Consider the following 27,203-nt stretch of genomic DNA (forward strand, 5'->3'; position numbering starts at 1 on the left):
GTCGATGAAGATGCCTCTCTAGCAAGTCTCTTCCAAGAGCCTTCGTGAAGATGTCCGCAACATTCTCTGTAGTCGGACAGTACACCAAGTCGACCTCTCCATCCATGATGAGCTCGCGTACAAAGTGATATTGAATCTCAATGTGTTTTGTGTGAGCGTGGAACACCGGGTTCTTTGCAATCGCCATGCAACTCTGATTGTCACATGATAACTGCGTAGGCTTGTTCTACATACACTGCACCCATGTCTCCCAAAATCCTCCTCAACCACACTGCCTCGCAAGAAGCAAAGCATGCAGATTTGTACTCGGCCTTGGTAGAAGAAAGAGCAACTGTGGGTTGCTTCTTACTGACCCGTGACACAACTCCAGATCCAAGTGAGAAACAGTACCCTGTCACTGATCTCCTGCTGTCCACATCTCCTGCCCAATCCGAGTCATAGAATCCGGTCAAGATGTTGCCCTTGGTATAGGTGATGCCATAATCAAGTGTGCCTTTGATGTATTTCAGCATCCGCATTCCTGCCCCTATTGAAAAACCTGCTAAGTACACCAGTCGCAAAGCTGATGCCCGGCCGTGTGTTGCACAAGTAGATCAAGCTGCCCACAAGTCTTCTGTACATCGCTTCGTCCACCAGTGGTAATGAATCCTTGCTTGAGAGCTTCACGTCAACCTCCATGGGGGTACCAATTGTCTTGCACTCAGCCATGCCAAATGCCTTCAGTATCTCTCCAACATACTTCAGCTGTGAAATGAAGATTTGTTTCGGCTCCTGCCAAACTTCAATCCCCAAACAAAAATGCATCAGTCCGAGGTCTGTCATTTCAAACTCCATGATCATACACCAGGACACTTGGTCCACCTAGGATATCTAGGGTGTACTTGGCCTATATGGCCACTCACTTGTACTTTCACTCTATCCATTTGCAAGTACACTCCATTGTATTCCACGTCTGCTTCCATTTCACTTCATCCAATGCCGCCTATGGTCTAATCCTTTCCAACCCAAGAACATTGGCAAGGCATCTCCCTTGCTCAATGTCCACCACTAGATGGACCACTGTAGATGCAGAGCTCGGGAGTCTTGCTCTCAAATGTTTGTGGGTATGTTCAAATAGCTGTGACAAATATTGATGTACTTTCTCCTTAGCCTCTTAAGCCTTATCTATCTCTACTATGATATAAACACCTTCTCTCGAGCAACTGCCTCCAATGCTTGTATACCGGTCAACCCAACCTACACCAAATCAAGTGTTGCCTTAATCTAATAGGAAGGCAAGAAGAAGAGGCTAAAGGAGCTCCAAGGCCATGGCAATGCAATAAAATCCATGGCAAGGAAAACGGAAGCCTTTGAAAGACGTGTCAAGCTTGCAATACCATGAAGACATGTTTAGGCATAACAAGGCTATGGCAAGTTATGGAGGCACTCTGAAAAGAAGTACAACAGCCTTCGCAAGGCAAGGAGAAATTTCCATAAGCAGTGCCAGGCCTATATTACCATGGAATGTTGAGCCATGGTAAGGCATGCTAGGTCAAGACTTAGTGGCAAGCATTGCTAGTAGTATAGAACATAAACCAAGGCAAAGGAGACTCATCCAGTCAGAACCTAGAAGCAATTAGGAAGCGCAGGTCAAAATGAGATTTGGCACTTCAATACAAGACACACTGCCCATCTAAGGATAAGATTCAAGCACAGCTGAGTGGAGATTTAACACCCCAAGAGGAAGGGAGAACATAAAGAACCTTTAACAAGAATCCAAAGGAAATCATGAACCATTCTAACCATAGAAAGCAAACCACAAACAAGAGAAGCCTTTGGTCCTCGAAGAGGAGGACTAACAAAAGACCTTGGATCATATGAGAAATCTTCCTAATCAGTGGTAACAGAAGCTGCCACTATACAGAGAAGGTAGATGCTGTGAGTTCTATCATCACTATCGACGATGATGTAGAAGGAAAAATAACCAACTACACATCAACAGCACCAAGGCAAAGGGGATCTAGAAGTTAAAAAATTAGGAGAGCTCTCTCACATCTCTCAAATGCCACCGTTGCCACACACTTGATCAATTTCATGCCCCTCTTTACAACCCTCTATCCACACCACCATAGACCAAGAGGAGGTAAGCTGTCCTGCTAGAAATAAAGTACAGTGTTTGAAACTAGACTGCTCTAAAGAGAGAAGAGAGGAAGCCACTCTTGAGCTACTTCAAAGAAAGTGAGTAAATCCCGTTCGAGATTTTCTGGTACTCATGTTTTCTGGCACTCTTTTGGACTCATTAGATGTTATCCACTTGATAAACCCCGTTGTAAGTCCTCACACAAATGGCCCAAGACTGCTTGTGATAAAGTTCCAGTATGCCTCATAGAAGTATATGTGCAGCAGAATATGACTTTGAGGCTATAAGACAAGCATAAGATTTGTATGCTTAAGAAAGAGCCTTAAGGATTCGAGCAGACCCCGTGGGCTACGTACTGGAATATATATGTATTTATATTTCTCTAGCTCTCCCATAGAAATAAATTTGATGCCCGATAAGGATGGTGAGGCTGGATACTTGTCATCTTTTATGCGGATGGCAGTATATTCACTGCAGCAACAAGAAGAAAATTGTCGAGATATCAAGGAAATTTTGGCTGGCATTATGATGTACTAGAATATATATGTATTCATAATTCTCTAGCTCTCCCATAGAAATAAATTTGATGTTGGATAAGAAAGGTGAGGCTGGATACTTGTCATATTTTATGCGAATGACATTATATTCACTGTACTAACGATAAGAAAATTGTAGAAATATCAAGAAAATTTTGACTGGCGTTTTGATAAGAAAGATGTAGGCTTGTTATATTATTTTCTGGGCATTCAATATGGGCAGGACAAAAAAGTGTTCATGTCCCAAATAATGTTCCCAAGGATGCAGAAATTTGACATGCATGACAGCAAACCCTCAGCCACTCCACTTGAGACATGTCTCAAGATACGCAAGGCATGAGTTAGCCAAGCCATTTGATGCTAAAGTAAACAAGAAAATCGTGCAAAGCCTGATTTATTGGTGTTTGACAAGGCCAAGTAATTCTTATGTTAAATGGTTGCTTGCTTAGTTCATTGCGCTATCCTAGTCATTCATTGGAAGGCAGACAGAAGATCCTCAATAAATTTACGGTACAGTCACTTTTGGCTTGCTAGAGCTGACGAGTTTGTAATTTATCACCTCTATGTTAAATAAAACCAACGTTTTCAAAGTAAGTGAAAGACCGTTATGCCCAAGTTCTTTAGTTTTCATTGAGGCCACCTCTTTAAAAAAATTCAGTGAAGCCACCTCTTTAAAGATTGTAGAGCACAATAGTTTGTCTTTGCAAATAGTAGACACTGCTGCTATCAAGTTAGTTTCTATATTAAATAACATCAATACGTGCCTTCTCATTTGACACCAAATTTTGAATCACCACATCAGTCAATGAGTCTCTAAAAGCATAACGCTCCAGGTGGAGACCATGTACCTATATTCACATAAAACAAAATGTAAACAAAGGATATTTCCATGACATTCAAAGTAAATTAAACTCCTGAAAAGTTGTCCATTGTTGATTATCACTTCATGAATTAGTCACCCAAAAAGATGTTTACTGTTCACCACCACTTCATGAATTAGTCAACATAATGAGGATATACTAAACACTGTCAGAGACTAGCACAGAGAGCAAAGGGAAGGTACGAATAGTATAACAACATACAACGATTGAAAGACCTAGTGTATTTGATATACCAAAGATTAGCATGTATATTTGCACAACTGCTGCACCATCAGGTCTTTCTATAGATGCAATTTTAAGTGCACACAGGGTTCTTAGAGTTCTTAAAGTCAAATTTCCAGCCAAGCCTGAAAATCTCCTGCCATTTGAATGGTGGAAAATTGCCAGGAATGAAGCAACTAAGGTAGGCAGAACATGACCATCAAAAGTACCTAGCAGGCAAAAGAAACTGATGAGATAAGAGAAATGCTAAACTGGACTACATGAGCTGGCTTAATAAAGTAGATCTTGGTTTGTAATTCTCAAAAGGGTTGTCCATTGGGTCTGAGATGACGAAAAATAGCATTGGCATCTCTCTAGTATACCATGGAGGTTAGGAAATCAAATCTGCCTACATGGCAGCAAGAGACCTTTCTGTAAAAGTAACTCATACTTCATATCCTGAGAGTTGCCTTCCACACGTACATACTGTCTTGGAGCTGCCATATTGTCTGACTCTCTGGGCAATAACTCTCCATGCTCTCTCTCTCTCTCTCTCCATTTTGGACTTTGCTGAGGATCCAGTCTTAGTTCCAGCTGCCCCAGATGAGAGTTTTCCACGCTTATCTTCAGATAGAGGGGTAGAGGTGACAGATCAGGGACATCGCCTATTGGAGCTTCTCTCATCGCACGGCATGGTCATTTATAATGGACTTCGACAGTGGCCGCATTCATCCACAGCCACATGTTTTCCCTTCGCGGGTGGTGGTACGAGCGTCATTGATTACGTCTTGGGTCCCCCGACTTTAATCCCTTTTGTACATAACCTCACAGTCGACCCTTTTATGCCTTCAGCCGATCATGCACGTCTGCACTTTATTCTTACCCAGATTCCTCATGCCCCCCCTTCTAGACATCATGAGCGTCAGCCATACTATGAGGTTCATTTTGACCACCAGTTTGATGATATTTATAGCCAGCACCTGAGTGGTCTTCTCCGTCCGCACCTTCTCGATGCCCTACCCTCCACACAGGATCGGTGGGACCTTGTACATACCTCCATCATCTCGGCAGCCCACAAGTCCTTCCCCGTCACTTGCCACACATCCAGTCCTCCACCAGTCGGTCTTGTGCCTTGTAATGGATGGTATGATGAGGAGTGTAAAGAACTCTGCAGGAAGCTTCGCCTTGAGACACAGGAGAAGTCTCCCCTCCTCATTGAGACCAAGAAGAGTTACAAGCGTTTGGTGCGATGCAAAAAGTGCCAATTTCTAGCCCGGAATGAGGAGGAGCTGAGAAGTTTACTTTTCAGCTGTGATTCCAAGGAATTCTGGAAGAAATTCCTTCGCTTGAAATCTCAAACTCCTCTTACAGACCCGCAGGTTTGGCTTGCCTATACTTCCACTTTATATGATATTCCAGACCAGCCACAGATCGACTTATCCCATGTGCCTAGACCCACCTCCTCTGCCTTATTCTCATCCAATAGTGTCCGAGCAGCAGCTCATCGTTTGAAGACTGGGAGAGCTAAGGACCATGATGGATTGCAAGCGGAGTATGTAATCCATGGGATTGATGCCTTAGCTACAGTCCTCTCCCGTCTTTTTAACGAGTCCATTTGTACAGGTCTTCCACCTAGTTGGCTAGAAAATACTATAGTACCCATACACAAGTCGGGGGATCCTTTGGAGGCGTCGAACTACAGGACCATTATGATTGGCCATGTCATGGCCAAGATTTATGCGACCATTCTAGAAGGACATATAAATGACCATGCCGAGGCGACAGGCATGAGAGCTAGAGGGCAGGCAGGATTTCGTGCAGAGCACTCGACTCTAGATCATATCTTCACACTCAGGGCTTTGATTGAGGAGGCGAAGTCACGTAAGCAACGGCTCTATTGTTGCTTCGTGGACTTCAGAAAGGCATTTGACACTGTGCCGCGTTTCAGACTCTTCCAGCGACTTCGTGACTTGGGATTCAATGGGGAGATTCAATGGGCGATCATGGCCTTGTATGAGAGAGTCACAGGTAGAGTCAGGACACGGGCGAGGCTGTCGGGGGAAGTACGCAGTACGATAGGGGTGAAGCAGGGGTGTCCTTTGTCTCCGACACTTTTTGGTCTCTATATCGATGAGTTAGAGATGTACATACAGACGATGGGTGGTACAGGTTCTTTACTGGCAGGATCCACGATACCGATTCTCCTCTATGCAGATGACGTGGTTCTTATTTCTTCCTCCCAGCAGGATTTACAGGCACATCTCCATGCACTCCACAGCTTTTGTCAGGACAGAGGGTTGTCTGTAAACCTTGGGAAGACCAAAGTCATGGTCTTCAACACGTCATACCAGGTTTATAGGAGAGGCGAGTTCTCTTTCACATTTGATGGGCAGGAGGTGGAGCTAGTCAGGGAGTATACATATTTGGGTGCCACATTTAGAGGTCCAGTCTTCACCATGACGCATGCAGCACGAGATAGGATTAGTAGAGGGTATGCCGCCTTGGCTCTTCTCGAGAGGCAGTGTGCACAGTCACATTTTCAGCATCCCAACACGAAGTCCTTACTTTTCGATACGCTGGTGAGACCTGCAGTCATGTATGCTAGCCCCTTTTGGGCAGGAGATCTCAGTGTTGCAGATTGGAGACGAGTAGAGAGGTTACAGATCATCATGTTCTCCAGATTGATCAGAGCGAAGCCCACGGTACCGCATCAGATTACGTTCGCAGAGTTCGGAGCTACACCCCTAGCGCTAGATGCAGCATTTCAGTCAGTTACATACTTGCATAGGATCAGGGCGCTCGGAGACTCAGCAGCAGGCAGAGCACGATTACCGTGGCTAGCACTGACATCCTCGCAGATGTTAGCAGAGAGAGGTCATACTTTTTGTTGGTACCACACACTCTCCACATGGCTCACCTCGCTGGGCTTGGATATGGATAGGCTGCCACCATTTCGATACAGCATAGATGCCCCTCACCTCCCTCTCACTCGACATGAGCTCAGCCAGGTTATCAGGGCAGATTTGTTGTAGCTACACACGTTTCGCACTTGGGTTCATCCCACGGAGCTTCCTACGAAGATGGCCACATATCGTGACCATTTTCTCAGAATTTCAGAGGATGGCTTCATCATATCCTCAGGATATATCGGCGTTCATATGTCGCACTCACTCAGGATTGCCTTGGGCCAGCTCAGGGTATCTTCCCACAGATTAGACGTTGAGGCCGGCAGGATGCGTCGTACAGCTACCGGACATAGACCCAGGCGAGAGACTAGGATATGCCCTTGTTGCACTATGGGGGAGGTAGAGACTGAGGAGCACTTTGTTTGCAGATGCCCTTTATATTATGAGATCCGTGGCAGATTTCACTGTTTATTTGGGCACGGATTTGGACCTCTCTCTCGGATTATGGAGTATGAGGATCAGTATTGCTTAGCGTTGTTCATCAGGGAGATCACCAGATACAGAGAGAGATTCCTCAGAGAGCACCGTCGCATCCCTGCCAGAGACCTGGTTATTCATGAGGAGCAGGACGAGGCGCAGGACCATGAGCACAGAGATAGCCCATCTTGCCAGAGAGCACCGATGGTTCCACCCCGAGGATGTACTTATGACATGATCCGGCAGCACCGCATGATGATCTTACACAGAGGCCGTACCCGTCGCTTTATTTCTAGACGACGGAGGATGATGGCAGATTTTCGGAGGAGATTGCTCCATGGAGACTTGGCACCGCCAGCAGCCCATTTGACACTTGCCCAGATCTTCACACTCATGGCAGGAGGCATGGTCGATGGCCATGACTTCCATCATTTCTTTGGATCACAGACCCCTTAGGGAAGACGATGTTCCTCATATTTCATATTTTACATTTTGTATCTAGGCATTTTTGGTACTCTATTTCATTTCATTTTGTATCTAGGATTTTTGTAGCCATTTTTGGCATCTTAGCGGTATTACGATGAGGCCACCTAGTTGGCGCATCGTTGATGATGTATTTTCCTTTCGGATGATTTTGTGTCCCATAGGCCATGTATGGCCTTCCGTGGACCTTTAATAAAATTTCTTTCTTTCTTTCTTTCTCTCTCTCTCTCTCTCTCTCTCTCTCTCTATATATATATATATATATATATATATAGAGAGAGAGAGAGAGAGAGAGAGAGCGAGAGAGAGAGAGAGAAAGAAAGAAAGGAAGTCTATTAAAAGTCTCCGGAAGAACAAAGGCTTTATGAGACTAAACAAACCTGATACAAAGATCTGAGGGGTGGATAAGCAGGAATTAGCACCCATGACTATAATGGAATTGATACATAGAGATAAAACTCTCCCTCCGGGCTTAGAGGATGGGAGCTGGCGGGGTGTCAGCCCTGAGAAGGGGGCATCAATGTATGAGGCTCCTATGGTGGCATGAAACCTATGATGGAACGTTGGCCGGCTGTAAACATGTGTGGCCCGTTGTGGTCTCTTGGGGCTATGGCCCTGTGACAAACAAGTGCCACTGTCACTCCTATGGGCCATGTTTCAGTCTGGTGAGCAAGGAGGGAAAATCCCCTAATATGATCTGTGCCTCAGTCCGTTGGTGCATCTGTCGTACCTTTGGCCCTGGTCCTTGTGTCTGCCATCTCCGTGAATCTTGCTGGTCGGTGCTGTTTGGCTGGAAAATTTCAGTGATCATGCTCTGGGAGGAGTATGGATGTATGCCTTGATCTCGCCTATGTGTCTGAGCAACGCTCTCTGTGTCGGACAGCCTCATTGATGAAAGTTTCCAAGCATCTCTGATCTGGGTAGGACATGAGAGTGGATAGGGGTCCGAAGCCATCCTTGAAAAGGCAATGATAGTGACTTCTGATCTCATAGTACACGGCATTTGAAAGTGAAGTGCTCCTCTGATTCGATCTCTTGGTGATCGCATAATGTGCAGACGCGACCCTCTCTGGGTATGCCCTCTGCCCAACCACTCTCAACATGGAGTCGGTGTGATGACATGCGGACCTGTCCAAGAGATGTGCCACTGTGACACCAACTCAATCTTATCCTTCACCTTTGAACCCTCACTTCTTATTTGACACAAGAAACGGTAGCACAAGACACCCAAAGATAAGGCACTTCACTCACTGTCCATGTTAGTGGAGGACTATTAAAAATGTTATGTAAGGAGGGTCTGTCCCACCCATCATATCAAGAAACGTTCCTCTAGCCTTCCTTGGTGCTCTAAAGTGTCTCGCTTGAGCATCAACTTGATAGAGCATCCACACCTCTCCCTTTCTTATCTCCACGTTGCCTCACCAAAACACCCCATAATCTTATGCCCTCATAAAAGATTTCAAACAGACCCAAAACTTGTCAATATGGGGTTTATACTGCTCAAAAGCTGGGTCGAATCACTTCAAAATCGACGGTCCAAGTCACTTCAAATTCGGGGGGAAAGGTGAGACTTCTATTAAGTAGGACCAAAAGACATAGAAATTGAGAGTAACTGCATGAACATCAACATTCATATGATACTTACACATAATCAGGCTGAAAAAAGAGATTGGCCCACCAAGTTGGGAGTCTAGAAATCCCATGAAGGGGCTGTTGATGCAAATGTGAGAAGAACTATTCCATGGTCCCAATCACTCATAAAAGGTGCTCTCCTAGTCCGAGCTGCATGGAAAGATCCCTCAGTCCTATTTCAGGTGGCCATGAGGGAGAGCTTCATCCCCCTCCCAGATGGCACACTGACATAGTGTGCCCAATCAAAATGCATCAAAGACATGCACAAATGCCATACTAGAATCTGATTAGCTGCCCTAGAGTGACTGACATGGTGACTGTAATATCTATGTGAGATGTGGCAAAGCGACATGAGTTAGACCAGTAGAATGGTGCCACGTGGCACCCATCCCATCCATCCATGATGGATAGATGATGGGGTATGTAACATCATATGGCTCCTTGTAAAACTCTAACCACTGTCCATGACATAACATCATGAGTGGCCTAGCGTAGGACCTAAGGCCTAACTACAACTCTCTTTATCTTTAAATATCCTAACACAAATTACACCAAAAAGGATTTGATGAACTTATCAATAACTTGTCCAACACTAAGTCCATGGTTTATCACTAACTTATGGTGTGAAGAATGGCATCCTGAATAGCTTCTTGAGAAAATAGTCTGATTAGTCTCCAAACATCATGGATTGCATACAGAACTATTTCACCTCCCAGTCCCAAAGGATGCAAATCACTTAAAGGGGAACTCTTCTGCTAGAGAGGCTTCTCAAGCAATGGGAACATCTCCCTCTTCTTGCATGGGCAGTTCCCTCTACCCAGTGGCTCTGGAATAGATTTAGAGGCATAAGAGAAGATATCTTATGCATCGTTTTCAAAAAATGGTTAATAATTCATTACAAAATTAATGAGAAGATAAAATTGATTGGAAATTATGCTTGTCTCTTTGAGCTTATGTACTTTGTGATTTCTGGTTATACTTTGTCTTCTACTACTAACTACTACATTTCACAAGTACATTTGTTCGTTACCAAGTTCTACTTTCGACACGTTAATTCTCAGGGCCACTTTGAACACTCATGTCGGTGGACCCTTGACGCCAACAAGAGTCATGAACCCGTGGCCATTCTCGAGTTTCTTTTCTCTACCGATCAGCCCACAATAGTTTATCTAGGGGGGGGAAACAAGTGCACTGTTCCTTTTCCTTTTTTGGGTGGAGGCAATGAGCTGCTTTCTTTGTTTGTGGACCAAAAGCATTGGACTTCCATTTTCGATGCGGTATGATGAACTCCTTGATTGTGAGCTTGCGGATGATATAGCTATATTTTGTGAGGCCTTTATCAAGGACTTATGATCCTTCAGGGTAGGTTTGAAGACTATCTATCTTGCAGCAGGAGCATCTATTAATTAGCCCAAGTCTGTAGGATTGTTAGTGAACTGGACTCACCACATTGGGGGGTTGATCTTGGATTCACTTTGCTTGAGAGGGGCACTACAGGTACATTTTCAGGGTGCCAAGTACGCATGGATGTCACTTCTATTTAACGATTTTGTTGTAGTTCTAGAACTCATAAGGAGGAAACAATTGTATTGGAATGCCACTACTCTTAGATTCAGACTCTAGAGCTTTTCTTATGAACTGGGTTCTTTTGGCACTTGTATCCCAAGTCTGACTATATACACTCCACTACAAGCAGGAGGCCTAAGATGCCTTTGTAAATGTGGAGGATGCCCTAGGACTCATGAGCCAGGTGGGGTTGCAGAACTGCTACGCCTTCCTAAAGAAGGCCTACAACGTGGTTGTGAGGCATCAAAAACACCATCATCTCGGCACTGCCTCTCCAACCTAATGTGTGAGGCATCAAAAACACCCACTGTCAGCTCAGCAATGCCCTCTTTGTTATGCATGGCCATGACATGGCATCACATAGAGAGTTGGGATAAATTAGGCTTCATTGGGCCAAAGTGCTCAAGCTGTAGTGGGTTATGGTAGTCAAAATCTCGCATTGGCTACATTTGTCTTTGGCAAGCAATCAACAAGACTGAGCTGAATTGCCTCTCCACTTTTCAAGGCTTCTAGGCCACTTGTTCCTTGGAGATATGGAGTCTTATGACTACTCTCATGGACTACCATCCTCCAACGTGTCTAGAGTCCACCATTCTCAAGAAGCATACAAACTTGGGAGTGGGAGCAAGCTGCATGTACCAAGAGAGGAAATATTGGACTAGAAGAGTATGACCATATCTATTGAGATATATACCTTTGTAAGACTAGAATATATCCAATCGTACAAATTTAGATTTTCATTGTTTTAAAGTTCAAAAATCTACACACAAAAAAACTGAGAAAACGAAAAAGAAATAAAAGAGGATACACAATTTTTTTAAGACAAGCAACACTTATGTCGTCATCAATTCCCAAGCATAAGTAGCTATACTAGGTTTCTAAATACCCACGGAGTCTCTTGGGAAAACCCAGTGCCTACTAAAATACATCAAATAAACAAAAAAGAAAGAAAACAAGAAATAAGAAGAAAGGAAGAAGGAGACTAAGCAAAAATAAACAAGCAAATCAAGAAACAAAATCAACCAAAGAAAAAGAATAAATCTCTCTCTCTCTCTCTCTCTCTCTCTCTCTCTCTCTCTCTCTCTCTCTCTCTTCGTTGAGGCCACCTAGTTGGCGCATCGTTGATGATGTATTTTCCTTTCGGATGATTTTGTGTCCCATAGGCCATGTATGGCCTTCCGTGGACCTTTAATAAAATTTCTTTCTTTCTTTCTTTCTCTCTCTCTCTCTCTTCGCCTACTACCTCAACCTCTTCACCTGTCACCTTAGCGTCGTCACCGTCCGTCGTCAACTCCACCAACGCCGCCAGCATCGCACCAGTTTACCTAACCTAGGTCAACTTTGACCTAACCGACACCTCGACAGAGGTTAACCCAACCCAGGGTTAACCCCTAGGCTAGCTAGGGGTTTAGCTCAGCCTGGGGGCAGCAGAAGATATGGCCAGCAAGGAATGGCCGAGCCTCTCCTCGAAGTCTCCCCCCTCAACCCCAATCATTTCAGGCAACAGGTCCCGATACGCCACCGTTGCAGCTATGACACCCTCTCCGTATGCACATACATACCTACGAGGAGGTCTGGACCCACCCATCATTGGGTACCATGAATGGCAAGCAGGCACTCATCGATGAGGTTGTAAAATCTTACAAGGCTTTCCCCCCAGTCCCCCAGCTAGTCTCCACAGTCAAAGACCTAGTTCACACTGAAGTACAGACCGCAAAGAAGGAAGTGATTATGGAGTTCGATGCAAAGGTTAACAAGGCTGACATTCAGAAAGAGATTAAAGAACATGCAGCTAGGAGTGATAACGCTTTGAAGATTAGAATAGGGGGACTCCCTGAAGGATGGTGCAAAGAGGAGGACTCTTTCAGCGACACCTTAGCACATATCAAAGCAACCATGCCTAATATTGACTGGACAGTTGATAAGGATGATGCTCTTGATGATGATGATGAACCCAGAGCAACTCGTATCTTACAGTCTAAAGGTCGTGCTATCATTACGCTTAACTCACGGGATCTACAAGTCAAGATTCTCTGACAATCCTACAAGTTGAAAGGAACTAAGATATGGATAGCTAAAGAACTTACACGAGATCAATTGAAAAATAAGGCAACGGAATTAGCTAAGGTCAAGGCTGCAAGGAATTATGGAAAATGGATAGTGTACCGTGAGGGCGTAGCACTCATTAAAGAGTTTAAATCCAAGCCAAAAGACTCTTAGTCTTAAACTGATGTATGGCCGATTATGTTTCTTTCCAAGTCATAATGTAGGTACTCTAAATAAATGGAGCTGCTTTATGCACTCCTTGCGAGCTACCCTCCCTAAGCTGATGTACTAATTGGTTTTCATGTTGTCCCATAGACTTCTTGGTCTTCCGTGGACGTTAATAGATTTTCTTTCTTTCTTTCTTTCTTTCTCTCTCTCTCTATGGATAAATTCATGCCATCATTATGCAGCATTGGAGGCATTTGCTAAGACGTGCTGATCTCTCTAGCCTACATAGCATCATGATGGATATACTGGGAGAGAGAAGTATCTTAGATAGTTTAGATCTATAGAGCTTTTCTCTTCATTCCATTTCTACCCCTAGTTAGAATAGAGTTGATTCCAGTATTGTCTTTTTCTTTTTCACTGATGAGACTTCATCACTTACAAATGTATTGGTTTTGGTCTCATCGGACACTTTGGCCTCTTGTAGACGCTAATATACCTTTCTTTCTTCTCTCTCTCATGTAGGAATGAAAGAACGAATTTACAGAATGAATGAATTGCTTAAAACATAAAAAGCTAAATGAACCCCTTACACTTATGTACCGCTTCCTACAGAGATGCAAAATTACATTCCTAACTTAGAAAGCACATGCATACTCAATCAAACTCTCTTTTGAAACTAAAAGAAAAACGGGCTATTGCTCTTTTGTTTTCAGCTTATGTTCAATCATTCTAAACATGCCTAAGGCTGATAAACCATGGATAAAAGACTTCATATCTAAGATTGTGCATACTTTTTTCATTATTTTTCTTGGATTGTACCTCTTGTGTATTGGTAAAATGATCAAATTACTACATTGAGTGATAAAAGCCTGCTTACTTGTACAAAGGTGGGAAAAGCTATGGAATTGGGAAGAAATGACTCCATATTTTGCCAAAACAGAAATGTTTAAGTCAATGTGAGCCATTTTTATAATGTGTAAACCACTATATTCAGGTTCACGTTTATCATATATATCAACCTCTAATACTATGGTAGATTGAGAAAGTCTAAGATCTAGGAAAACACAAGAATCCCCTCTTGAAGTGCAATTCAGTTCACAAGAGTCATGAGGATAGATTCCTCTCCAAAAGCATGAGCGTCTTTGCACATAAATTCTTGAAAGTCAGGAACATCTAGTACAAATAAATCATCTATAAAATGCCTAACTTGGCTAAGCTTATGTAAAATGATAAGGCAGGTATTGATATAAACAAATCATCTATAAAACACCTAACTTGGCTAAGCTTATGTAAAATGATAGGGCAGGTATTAATAGAAATAAGATGTTGCATAAACTCAAAATCATAAGTGAAAAGATAAAAGTTTACTAAAAAGACGGCACAATGAGTGCCCATAGGGATACCTATAATTTGTTGAAACAAAGAATCACCTATTGTGATGTAAAGATTATCTAAAAGACAATCTATCCAAGAGCAAACATCTTCAACACTTACTACCTTAGTGTATCTTTTCTTTTTAGAATCGATGTCATGATCTTTAGTATTTAGCTACAAAAAGTCAAAACATAAAGCTATTTTCTCAACTTTTAGCACTTTGCATCTATCTTTGTTAAATCTCAGCTTAAAAACTTCAGCCATTGGCTTTTTCATTCTAAACTTCAAATCTTTCAGCTCGATCTTTGTATAAAGCGTAGTAAAATCATAGGTTTGAAGGAGAATACGAGACTCTTTTTCCTGAATGCTTCGAGAGGAATTGAAAATTTTTACAATAGAATTCCCTCCTATAGAGTCATTTCAAAATCCAACTTGAATACGAGGGGACATTTGCCTCCTTTAATAAGTCCCTCCAAAGACCATGGATACTAGGGAACATGGCTTTGAAGCCGTAGCAAAGCCATTTAGAGACATCTATAAAAAAAGTCTCACAAGCAGTTGCAATAAATCTTGGCTTTTTTGGAGTTTTGTGAAACTTCCAAGCAAGACAAAGAAGAGGGATACTTGGATTGCAAACAAACCCTGAAGACTTACAAAAACTCTGGTGTTTTGAGATCAGATCCTTTTGAGAAACTAAGGCAGCTGGAGATGACTCGTCTGCCATGGAGAAACTAAGGCATGGGACCTGCTTCCACAATAGGTGTCTGGAAGGCTTTCAAGAAGCTTCAAGAGGATTAGAGATTCTTATCAGTTGGCCACTTCAGAGGGAGTGCAGTTAGGATGCAGCAGATAGATGCAACCATACTAGCAGCGTGGATAGATATAGATGACATGCCGATCATAGAGTCTACTTGGTTGGGAGCTTTCACGGGGACAGGTATTCCTTTACAGGTTATTGCCTTGCGGGATGCACAAGAGGAGACCCTTGTCTTTGATGTTCAGTCGGCGAGAGGCAAACTTCTTAGATCTTCAGATGATATTCTTTTTGAGGTTGCCTTCCATCCTGTTAGGATTGCAAGTTACATGGAGCGGGGCATAGACTCACAGTAGTGTCTTGATCTTGACCCTACTCTCCTGGCATTTGGGTCTTGGAGACTCTTGTTATATGGTGGTTCCCCTATCAAGTTCTTGTAGTGGGACCCAAGGGAGTGGGGATGGAATCATGAAGGGCACCGAGGGAAGAGCATCCCCTTCTTTTGTTGCACAGTTAGAAATGCCATGAGATTTCAGCTTAGCAGTAGAGGTTGGAGGCCTTCCAGAGTTCCTCCTTGGAATAGATGTCAGATTTTTGCAAAGGTGCAGAAAAACTTTTGGAGGAGGCTCTAGAAATCCCTAAGGAATGAAAAATCACTCTTTTCTTTTGGCTTTCTATTCATGGAGGGATTGCAGTGAACCTGTGGAGATCCAGGTTTAGGGCTGACCCTACTTGTCCAGCATTGCCTCTAGGAGTGCAGACAAGTGAGGATGATCTGGAAGGGTGTTGCTAGAATATTTAGCATATGTCATAGAGGACCCTTCATCATGACTTGGGGATCAGTGGCTTGGTTATCTCTTACTGACCCTCGGGTGTTTTTCGAGGGATAGGACTCAGACTCAGCCTTCATTATACGATGACATTCTGTGGAGTCATGTTCTCTCCAGGATGTTCCCTTCACCCCTTTCAGAGCTGCTCACAACTCCGTAGACACATCATGGGAGATTCTGGCTAGCATTACAGCTTGGCATATTTGGAGGTCCACATGCACGGAGGCGATGGAGGGTTCCCAAGTTCATGCTTCCCAGTTTATGACCAGTATATGAACTCATGGCCATCTGGGCAAGCATGCAGGGATCCTCCAAAGCAGCTATAGCCAGGACACAGATTTTTTTCAAAGTTTGGAGAGGATCTTCTTTCTTGCATCATTGCTTCTCCGAGTCTCCTTCAAGGTTGAGGTGGCATTTTCAGCCTCCACCTTGGATTTTTGTTAGCTCTTTTTGAGCTGGTTTTTCTCATGCATGCCATGATATACTCCCGCATTAGAGCTTGATCTTGCGGTTTTCATTCATACTTAATGAAGTAATCTTTTTGAAAAAAAAAATTTTGACTTTCTAAATGCCTCCCACATGCAACATTAGTCTTCCTTGGTGCAGCAAGGAGGGTTCCCTTCTCGCTTAGCTCCTTCACCCACCCTTCTACCTCGAGCAACAACAATCCCTTCCCCCTCAGTTCCTGCCACACCCCTGAGCGCTGCTCCTCCATGACATCTTTTTATAGGTCTCGCTCATCTGAACTCTGGTATGTTCGACTCCGGGTAGTGTGTCATCCGACACCTATCAAAGACTGCACCTGACACACCTTTAAGACCATACCGTGCTCACTTTTGTTAGGTATTGATGTTTACTGCCGCCCCAAGCGAGTGGACTGTCAGTCCAGCTTAAACAGCTAGATAGGTTGACCGCACGACATCATCACAAGACATGGATGACCATTGGCGGAAAGGATTACTTAAAGGGCGGCTCGCCCCATTGTAAGGGTTACCAGTTATCAGAGTATTGTGTATTTGAATCTGATTATCTTTGCATATCAGTAGTTCATGGTCGTTGAGTAGTGAACTTCGCAATGGAAGGAGCTTGGCATCTTTTTTAGTAGACGACTGGCATTTTCATATTGTCTTCTAATATTTTTGTTCTTTCTTGTTCAGTCGTTTGTCCATTCAAGTTGCGACATCATCTCTCTGTGTCCTCAACCTAATTCGTGTTCATCTGTATTAGTACAAACGCAAACTTGATACGTTCGATAGTGAGCGCAAGAAACCCCCCACTAACACTTTGGCGAACACGTTTCTTACAAGAACCTGCATGGCTTATGTCGGTGCGGGATGCACGTCGTCTCCGCCGTGAACGACGACGTTCGGCTAGGCAACTGCATTCTCTTCTGGCCAATTGCAAAACTCTTTGGTGCTTCCAAGGGTTCGTTCTTCCCGTTTCCACGGTTTGTTAAGGCCACCATGGGGGTTATCCCTGTTCACCGCCGTATCCTACTCCGTCGTCGTATCCTCCTCCCCCTCAGTTTCATTTTTATATTCCATGTCCCCGCATCTCGTCCCATGCAGCCATGACGGTCAAATACCCCAAGTTCTGGGCCAAGTCTTTTGATGATGCCAATGCCCATGTTCTAAATGTTTCAGAGTGCTTAGCAAGAGAAAGTCGTGCCAATGCAGCGTACTGAAGAGTTGAAGATGGCCACCTTCCTTCCCACTCTTCAGAAAAAGGCCATGACTTGGGCAGCCCAGTATGGCAGCGTCCATTTCCTTACGTTTGCAGCCCTCAACGCTGCCTTTCTAGCTTGATATCGCGAGGAAAAGACGACCATTCACCTGCTGGCCAACTTGGGCAATATGGACCACAAGAACATGATGTTGGACGAGTGGCCGCCAAGTTTCGCAAATTGCGGCTAACGGAAGCCAATGCACCAGTAGCGGAAGTGTTAAACTCATATTTTGTTCACGGCCTCTACAAAAAACTAAAACAAGCTTGTTGGCGATGTGATTCCTTATGGTGCTCTTGGCGTGATCTTGAGGAGTCGGTGGAAGGTTTTGGTGGTTGCTTTTAACAACTAAAACGTGGCAAGAGCTCTTGCATGGACATGCATGGCAACCTCAAGTTAGCCAATCAAGCTTTTGCATGGGCTTGGACCAATTAGCAGTGAGGCATGGCACAACGCAACAGACGGCGGTCTTACCTCTACAAAGTACGGGAGCAGAGAAAAGTCGATCTCTTTGTCCAATCCAACTCCATGAGGGTCGTGAGTCAGTAAAGAAGGTTCTGGTAGTAGTGCAGCTGCTCGTAGACAAAAGTAGGGAGTTGTGTAGCTCTCTAGTCGTGTCATTTTGTCTTTGTATCTTAGCAACAAAGTTGGTGCGCGTGAGTAGAAGAGTCCTCTCTTGTCAATCAAATGTCGTTTGAGTTCATCTCGTGGTGGCGCAACAGTTTCTGATCTTTTATGAAGGCTAAAGTATATTGCAGTTTCATATTTTATGTGAAAGTGCTTGGTCAATTCAAAGTTGTGAGAGAGGCCGTGCAAACGGTGTGAAGTGTCATAATTTCCGAGATTGTAGTCTTCAAGATGCTTGTAATGGATGCATGGAAGAAAGATAAGACTGAACGTTCCATTCTAAAGTTTGAAGGGGGGAGTTTTGCTACGTGGCAATTGGTGACTCGACTCCTTCTTATGTAGAAAGGCCTTTGGAGTATTGTGTCAGGAAAACTGAAAGAAAACCAAAAGAGACCCAAAGTCTTTTCTCAAGCAAGAATTGTTTGGATTTCAAATGGGTGAGTCAGAGAGCTTAGGTGCTTGCTTGAATCGGTTCCAATCCTTGCTGAAGCAATTATCCGTGTTGGGGTCTAAGGTAGAGGACAAGGATTCCAAAAGCTATCGTGCTCACTGCTATTTATCAGAGGTATCTAGATCTGTCCAGATTCTTCGTGTAAGTTCTAATGACATGGAATTTGTTGATGTTGTGGCACTACCGTTAAATGAGGAAAGGAGGATGAACACATTGTTTGCAGTTGGTGAGCTTGCCTATATCATCACCAGCACCAAGGCGAAACATTCTGGATGAGGAAAGGAGATTGTTAAGTGTGCTTACTGCGGAAAGGAGGGCCATGTGAGCAGCATTGTTACAAAAAGGCTTACAATTTACAGTCAAATAAGCAGAAAGCAGCCGAAGAGACTTCTCCAAATGAAGATTTCATAGGACTTGTTGTAGCGATGAATAACCAATAGAGGATGATTGGGCTTTTAAGCTTCACCGGATTGATTTAGCTTGTGGGTTGTGTCCTATGTGGGTAACCTAATTGTTATAACGTGCCCTATGTGGGTGGTGACCTTTTTTGTGTTCCAATTTAAGTATCCCTGTTGTTGCCTCCTTAGCTTACGAGGGGGGTTGTTGGTGACGTGATTCCTTATGGTGCTCTTGGTGTTATATTGAGGAGTCCGTGGAAGGTTTTGGTGGTTTCCTTTAGCAGCTGAAAGGTGGCAAGAGCTCCTGCATGGACTTGCAAGGCAGCCTCGAGTTAGCCAATCAAGCTTCTGCATGGGCGTGGACCAATTAGCGGTCCTAGTTACCTCTACAAAGTATGGGGAGCAGAGAAAAGTGGGTCTCTTTGTCAAATCCGAGTCCATGAGGGTCGTGAGTCAGTCATGAAGGTTCTGGTAGTAGTGCAACTGCTCGTAGATGAAAGTAGGGAGTTGTGTAGGGTTCTAGTCATGTCACTTTGTCTTTGTATCTCTACAACAAAGTGTGAGCAGAAGAGTCCTCTCTATGTCAATTAGTCCTGCTCATAATAAAACGTCGTTTGAGTTCATCTCATTGGCGCAATAGTTTCTAATATTTTATGAAGGTTAAAGGATATTGCAATTTCATATTTAATGTGAGAGTATTTGGTCACTTTGAAGTTGTGAAAGAGACCGTGTATACGTAATGCATGCAAGCCAATTCTAACAAAGTTGTGGCCTCTGCAGATGTTGTGAATCTTACCATGGAAAATCTCCAAGAGAGTGCAAGCCGGGCTAAAGAAGTATTGGTTCACAAGGGTAAGCAGCTTCGGAAGGGAAGTCCATCAAGGCCGACTCATTGGATGAGGCTGCCTTATCTACTTCCGATGACAATAGTTTGGAGGACGAAGATGCCAAATGCCGAAGATGCTCAAAGAAGAAGGTGGAGAAAGCTGGAGGAGTCAGTTGCCAAAGCTCGCCTCTTGTACAAAATGCGAAACAATGGAAGTGGCCCTGAAGAATGCAAACTCAATCTTTCGTGCACCATTTGCCAAATTGCCATGCACATGATTGAGGGATGCCACTACGGTGCTCGTCACGCACCTCAACCAGATGCAGCAAACACCGTTTGGACCCTTGTTGTACCCAACATAGGCCGTGGGCCAGATCGCACCACCAGCCTCGAAGAACATACCTAGCGCCCTCGTCAATGCACATACAATGGAGGTACACCCAGCCAAGTTGTTTGTTGCTACTGTGGTGTTGCCAATCATCAAAAGCTGAATGTGAATTGTTTAAAAGACATCAGTATGAGAAGGAGCGCTTCTGCAAGCAAACGGCGCGACCCTGTCGGATCAACACAGTACATATTGTGGCTCTCGAAGAGCAGAATGAGATGCCCGAGTCCTAACAAGGGCGATAAACATTCTGCCAGGTCCAGAGTTGCTAGATGCCCGTTTCAGCAAGAAAGATAAGATGGCGATTGATTGGTAGGCACAAGCGGATATCCGTGCGCAAGTCGCAGAGTGAATCCAAGATGAGCAGACTCTAGTTGGCACACAACCCCAATATCAGTTTTCAAAACAATCAAAACGTCTTAATGCTACGAAGTAGTTGAGCGTGCCAGTGCTCCCCAAGGTCAGGTTGAGTGGGCTTGTGCTCCCCCAAGAGGCTTTAGATGGGCCACAAGATGTGATGGTGAACCCCAGTTGGGAGCGGGAGTCATCTTCCGAGTCCACATTCGACTTGTGGAACGCGTCGAAGGACTTTCATATCAACATGTCAGTGCACCAATTGTTGGATCTTGTGCCAATCTTCTACTAGCAACTATGCAAAAGTATTCATAGTCCGGTGGAGCTGGCAACACCAATTCCAAAGGATCCACCTCTGACCAATGTTATGAAACCTATTTGTGATGTAGGACTGATGGGTGCTAGTCCAACCGTCTGTGCCGCACAGGTAGACTTTCACCCAGAAGGTCCAAAAGGACCACTTTATGATGAGAACATTGCAATCATCACCACGACACTAAATGGCCATGTGATTCTGGGTGTGCTGCTCGATGGGGGCTCAAGTGCCAATATCATGTCTAATGCAATGTGCCAAACGTTGGGATTTTCCGTATGGGAGCTAGCCCCTTTTGCAGTTAGAATGGCCGACCAACTGTGAGTATAGCCAAGGGGCCTTCTCCGCAGGGTTACAATTACCGTGGGTGAACCCCAAACTCCATTGCTATCGTGGTATATGCATAGACGATAGGAGTGGTGCTTATCCTATGTTGTTGGAATGGCCCTGGCTCCCACCAAGCCAGGGTGAAGCAAGACTGGCATTCAAACTAAATCACCATCCACAAAGAAAAAATAAGGTCAAATTATCCATCAAGGCACATGCATAGTTCAAACTCGACTTTGACCCAAGATCACAGAAGGTGTTAATATGGTTGACAAGTGGGATGATGATGAAGAGGAAATACCTCATAAACAATCCCAACCTCGTCGGCTTGTTTGTGCGGTGGCACTTATGGACAAATACCAGTTGTCACGAGAGCCAGTGGTACAGCAAACTCCATATTATGCACAAGCCCATGGCCAAGCAGAATCTTCCAACAAAGTCATGCAGATCGTGAGATGAAGAATGTGGTTAATGAGAACCGGACCAATTGGGACCAGAAGCTGTATTCCACCTTGTGGACCTTCAAGACAGTGTTTAAAAAAAAAAAAAACAGAGAAAAGGAACTTTTATTAAAGCTTAAAATCCAACCATACAAATTGGCAAAACCGGAAAGGTGCCAATCGTGGCCAAAAACAAAAAACGGGCTGAAAAAAAACCCGCTTGTTGCCAGAGATCCCAGCTCACTGCCTAGGGATTCTCTGTAATAGGGCTAACAACCACGGTGGTGGACTATACAGCCAGCGAATCCCTCGTGGCGTGTGATCATAAAAGACACCTGCATGCCAAGCCTTGTAGAAACGTGCCCGCCTATCATCAGTAGCTCGAGAACCTGGAACGCCGCGCTCCCAAATAAATCGCAGCGTTTAAATGATATCCTGCCAAATGGCAACCAGCGTAGCTGTCGGAGGAACATGGTGCTGGCCCATGACCCAGCTGCAACGGGCCACCCAGATGTTCCAGGCCGTGATGCTGGCCACCGTCTCCCAGAGACTATCCTCTCTCGACTGAGGGGGATGGTGAGAAGGGGGGGGAGTAGCCAAGTGAAGCTCAATGCTCTGAATGCTTCTACCCTGTATCCGGTAAGCTAGCGAGACCATGTCTATGGAGAAGGCGTAATTGAATGAAATGATTGCGAGTTGCCAAACACATATACTTGAACTTGAGAGATTGCAATTAAGCTGGAATTGAGACTTATACAGCTTAAACACAAAGTGACATCATTGGAAATTGCAATATGATTGAGGGGCCAAGACGGCCCCCCCCCCTTATTTAGGCTCACTTTATTCTTGAAAATGGAGATACAAGACCAAGGTGCAATGCACCTTCCAAACTGATGAACTCAGTGAAAACCTAGGTCCTAGATACAAGACTCAAGAGCATATGTGCAAGGTAGACAACAAAAAGGAGGAATCCAAGCTTAGGTTTCAACTCTTGGCTTGCCCAATCCACAAGGAAGAAGCCTGCAACAATCACCACTTACATCCAACATTAGAGGCAAGCACTAGTTTCTAGAAAGATAGTAGAAACAACATGAAATAGTGCTGTAAATGAGATAAAGTTGACAATACAGGCTCCCTTCGTGACTTGACCCTTTTGTAGATGAAGTCCTTGATGCCTCTGAAGCTACCTTGGGTGAGGAGAGTGTGGAAATGGGGCTGGAATGAGAACAGCTTAGAAAAAACAGCTTGTAGGCTAGAGAGAGAAAGCCTTTATGGAGTGATAGCTGTAGAGAGAGAGTGCCAATGCTGATCCCAAGGGAGGGGATGTAAGAGAGGAGCTGCTGCTGTTCCAGAGGTGCAGAGAAAGGCAGATTTCTGCAAGGGGAAGGGGCTGGAACAGTAGAGAGAGAAATTCTGCAGTATGTTTATTAAAGTCTTCGGGAGACCGTGAAGGTCTATGAGACTAAAGATAACTGATACAATGAGCATAACGGTGGCGGTCTCAAAACGGGCCAGCCAACCGTTTCTACAAAAAAGAGGTTATGAAGGACGGTGTGTCTAGTCCTGATAGAGAGAGAAAGTGCTGCTGTAGAGAGAGAAAGTGCTGCTGAGGTGAGAGAATGGCCTGGGGAGAAGCTGGCTGCACCCAAGGAGCTGGAGAGGTTCTGCTGCATCAACCAAAAGGAGAGAGAAGAAAAGTGACGAATTTTTCATGTAGGGAATGAAGGGGAGAGGCCTTCTTTTATAGGCTCAGCCCCCCCCCCCAAGGCTTAGAGTGGAAGGTGGACACTTGTCCCAGATTTTTGGTGGACTGCAGTCCCAAAGAGGACAGCCCACAACCTGCCCCAAATCTACCAAATTTGGGGCCAGACACTTGGCCTGCATGCGCTGCCACTTGCCATGCATGCTACCACATGTGTGGGACAGGTGGACTGACCTGCCAGCTCAGATTCCATGTGGCAGTCTGCCATGTCACTCCCAAAAACCCTAAAATTTCAAAGTTGTCAGAATTGAATTTTGATTGCACCCATGGGTTCCTAACAGCTTGGACTATCTATTGACGTACTCTAAGGTCATAATTGAGCCATACTGAGCTCATTTGTTTGTCGTCTTATCTTGTATCTCCATTACTCTTGGCATGCTACCAGGCCCACACCCAAAGCTCAGGGAACATTCTCTTGAATGGTTCCCTGCCAAAGCTCAGGGAACATTCTCTTGAATGGTTCCCTGGTCAGTATGCAATCTGTGCATTTGCCTGGTCCCATGTTTGGGTACTCAGGTGGGGTGCCTCTCAAAGAGAGGCCATCACTCTTGTGGGTCACTAATGCCCATAACCCCAAGCAAGGGGGTCCACCCTCAAATGCTAGACCTAGTCCCCATTGTCCGTAACTAAACAGTAGGAAAATATTTCAGTTCTTAATAAGCATACTATTGAAAAACAAAAAGAAATAGTACCAAGCAAGTGGATACATGTTGAAGCAGGATGACATTCCCTCCGTCTTTCATTCGGTTGTCTTCAACTGAAATGCTTCCTCATAAGCATCCAGGATTTCAGGACACTCCTGAAATGTAGCTCTGTCCACCCATTGGGCATTGGTAGATGGGAGCCCTCTGAACTTCAAAAGGTACATCTTGCGAGTCGTGCCTCGACGTCCGGTAGTAAAGTTATGCAGAATAATTTGCTCCTGGGATCAACAAGATCTCTGTGTCCTCTACTTCAGGTGCATCGTCCAGTGTGGGCGTCCCCAATGAAGGGTTTCACCAAGCTTACATGGAAGACATCGTGGATCTTCCAATGCTCTGGAAGTCTCAATCGGACTGAGACATCATTTATTACCTGCAACACCTGAAAAGGACCATAATATCGAAAGGATAGCTTACAGTAGATGCGCTTTTTGCCTACTTTGGTTTTTAACCGGGCTTTCTCAAATTTCAATAAGACCCATTGGCCTTCTTTCACTGCAAACGCCCTCCGTCTTTTATTTGCAGCTGCTCTTTGTTTCTCCTGTGCGTTTTGAATGGCTCCTCGACGAACCGTGGCATAAGCAGAGTCATAATCCTCCACGAATTGATCAGCGGCAAAGATTTTCTCTTTTGTTTGCATGAGTGGAGTTGGTAAAGATCTACCATATACAATTTCAAAAGGATCTTTTCCAGTGGAGGAATGAATTGTGTTGTTATAAGTTGGGGCCAGACACTTGGCCTGCATGCCTTGCCACTTGCCATGCATGCTGCCACATGTGTGGGACAGGTGGACTGACCTGCCAGCTCAGATTCCATGTGGCAGTCTGCCACGTGTCACTCCCAAAAACCCTAAAATTTCAAAGTTTTCTGATCGCACCCACGGGTTCCTAACAGCTTGGACTATCTATTGACGTACTCTAAGGTCATAATTGAGCCATACTGAGCTCATTTGTTTGTCGTCTTATCTTGTATCTCCATTACTTGCTGCCAGGCCCACACCCAAAGCTCAGGGAACATTCTCTTGAATGGTTCCTAGGTCAGTATGCAATCTATGCATTTGATTGGTCCCATGTTTGGGTACTCAGGTGGGGTGTGGTTTCCAAAGAGAGGCCATCACTGTTGTGGGTCACTAATGCCCATAACCCCAAGCAAGGGGGTCCACCCTCAAATGCTAGACCTAGTCCCCATTGTCTGTAACTGAACAGTAGGAAAACATTTCATTTCTTAATAAGCATACTATTGAAAAACAAACCAAGCAAGTGGATACATGTTGAAGCAGGATGACAGTTAGCAACCATCCCCCATAGTATCACCCCCATGCACCCTAAGGCCGATAGCATTGTGGCCTAGTTAGCTCGCCCAAGTGAAAAGGTTGGGGAGGGAGTATCTGCTTTCGGAGGAGCTGGTGTGCACGCAGCTACACCTGCCCATGGATGATCTCCACAGCCCATGAAGACTGGAGAGATGGAAGTACTATTCGGCAAAAAGCACGCCAAGGAGTTCCTATTGAGCACTTTGGGTGCCAAGGCCTTTATACCATGTTGCCGCTTCTTCGTGGAGCTGATATGTCTCCAATAGTCAATGTTTATGCGATAGTCTCAGGGTACTCATCCAGGCAAAAATGGGAAAAAAAGCTGACTTATGTGACGCTCTTGTTCGAATTGGCTCCGCCATGAAACAAAGAGGGTGCACACCCACGAGAATCGGCATACCAAGCTGGGGCAAATCTTTTCAATGATCTTCTCGTTTCAGGGGGCTGCGTCCCACCCTTAGCATCAACTCGTGACCTTGTTCGAGCTATTGGTAATTGGCACAAGAGGTATTGCGTGCGAAGGATCATCCGCCCTTGCAAAGAAAAAAGGCTGAGGGTTCAAGCCTAAGAAGCGGACCCCCCAGCAAGTCATCTTTGAAGACTCGGATGAGTCAATTCAAAAGAGATGGATGAGTCTAGCCCGATCACGATGGAGTCCGTCACCTCCTTTGCCCTAGTACTTCGGGACCCTGGCCCCATTGTGCTCCCTTCTCTGAGTTCCTACTGGACATGCCCTGAGAGACCGAAGTTCTATCAAGCACTGTGCCTCTGCAAACCCCCCCTACCCTGACCATTTTAGCCTCGACACTCGGTGCCCCTCCAATTCCCGCACCACCAATTGCCCCTCTTCCCGTTTGCTTGCTCCCGTTCGTTTTTGCAATTCCCCCACCCCTAGCGAGCCCCGCCCTTAATCAATCATCAGCACTCCCGGCTCCATCAGGTGTTTCCAGCATGTTAGCCAATTTCAAGAAGCAGAAGACCGTGCTAGAGACCCTGGTGACCTCCAAGAAAAAAAGTTCGGGGATGGAGGTTCAGTCCGCGCTGGCGATTTATGCTCCCAGTTGTGCGCCCAATCGCTCACCTCTTAGAAACCCTAGCTACCCCACAGACCCAACTAGATTGGCCGGTAGCCAGGTGGTGTGCCTAGTCTTTGGCCCATTTCCTAGAGGTGAACATTCCCCTCGAAACCAAGCAGCTTCAGTGGTAGGTGGCCGAGCTGCACTCCGCTCCTCTACAGACAACAACAAGGGGGAACAGCTCTGGAAGAGCACATTAAGTAGCTCAGCTACGATTTTGCCAGTCTCCGTAGAACACAGGCAGCAATCAACATCACGGAGGAGGACTTATGGATTGTGCTCGATCAGAACCGCGAGTTCCTACGGCCGACACCCATGGCTGACACCCAGTGATGCCTATTGTTCCGCAATCAAGATTTGGCGGACGTATGCCTGGGTGCTCAACGATTGGCCTAGATGGTGGCCCAAGCCTAGCTTCCACAGCCATGGTACCTCTCTGCCCCGTGCAAGTTCATGGCCGCAACCACGCAGCCCTTCCGTAGCTACTTCCCTCGCCCCACCCGCTCCAACTGCCCCCACGGCCGTGCTAGCCTCC

The 27,203-nt window shown here is 45.0% G+C and overlaps 1 protein-coding gene across 1 annotated transcript in view; it reads right to left on the reverse strand.

Moving 5' to 3' along the window:
• The window catches only part of LOC147891951 (uncharacterized), a 205,406-nt gene that overhangs the window by 155,655 nt on the left and 22,548 nt on the right, over positions 1-27,203 (reverse strand). Inside the window, exon 12 of the mRNA XM_087388380.1 lies at positions 3,420-3,503. Coding sequence (XP_087244506.1) covers positions 3,420-3,503 — 84 coding nt within the window. The remainder of the gene's footprint in view (positions 1-3,419; positions 3,504-27,203) is intronic.

Source organism: Dipteris shenzhenensis, chromosome 17 (genome assembly GCF_047967505.1).
Source record: "Dipteris shenzhenensis isolate YYH24624 ecotype China chromosome 17, Dip_SZ_1.0, whole genome shotgun sequence".
Classification (NCBI taxonomy): domain Eukaryota; kingdom Viridiplantae; phylum Streptophyta; class Polypodiopsida; order Gleicheniales; family Dipteridaceae; genus Dipteris; species Dipteris shenzhenensis.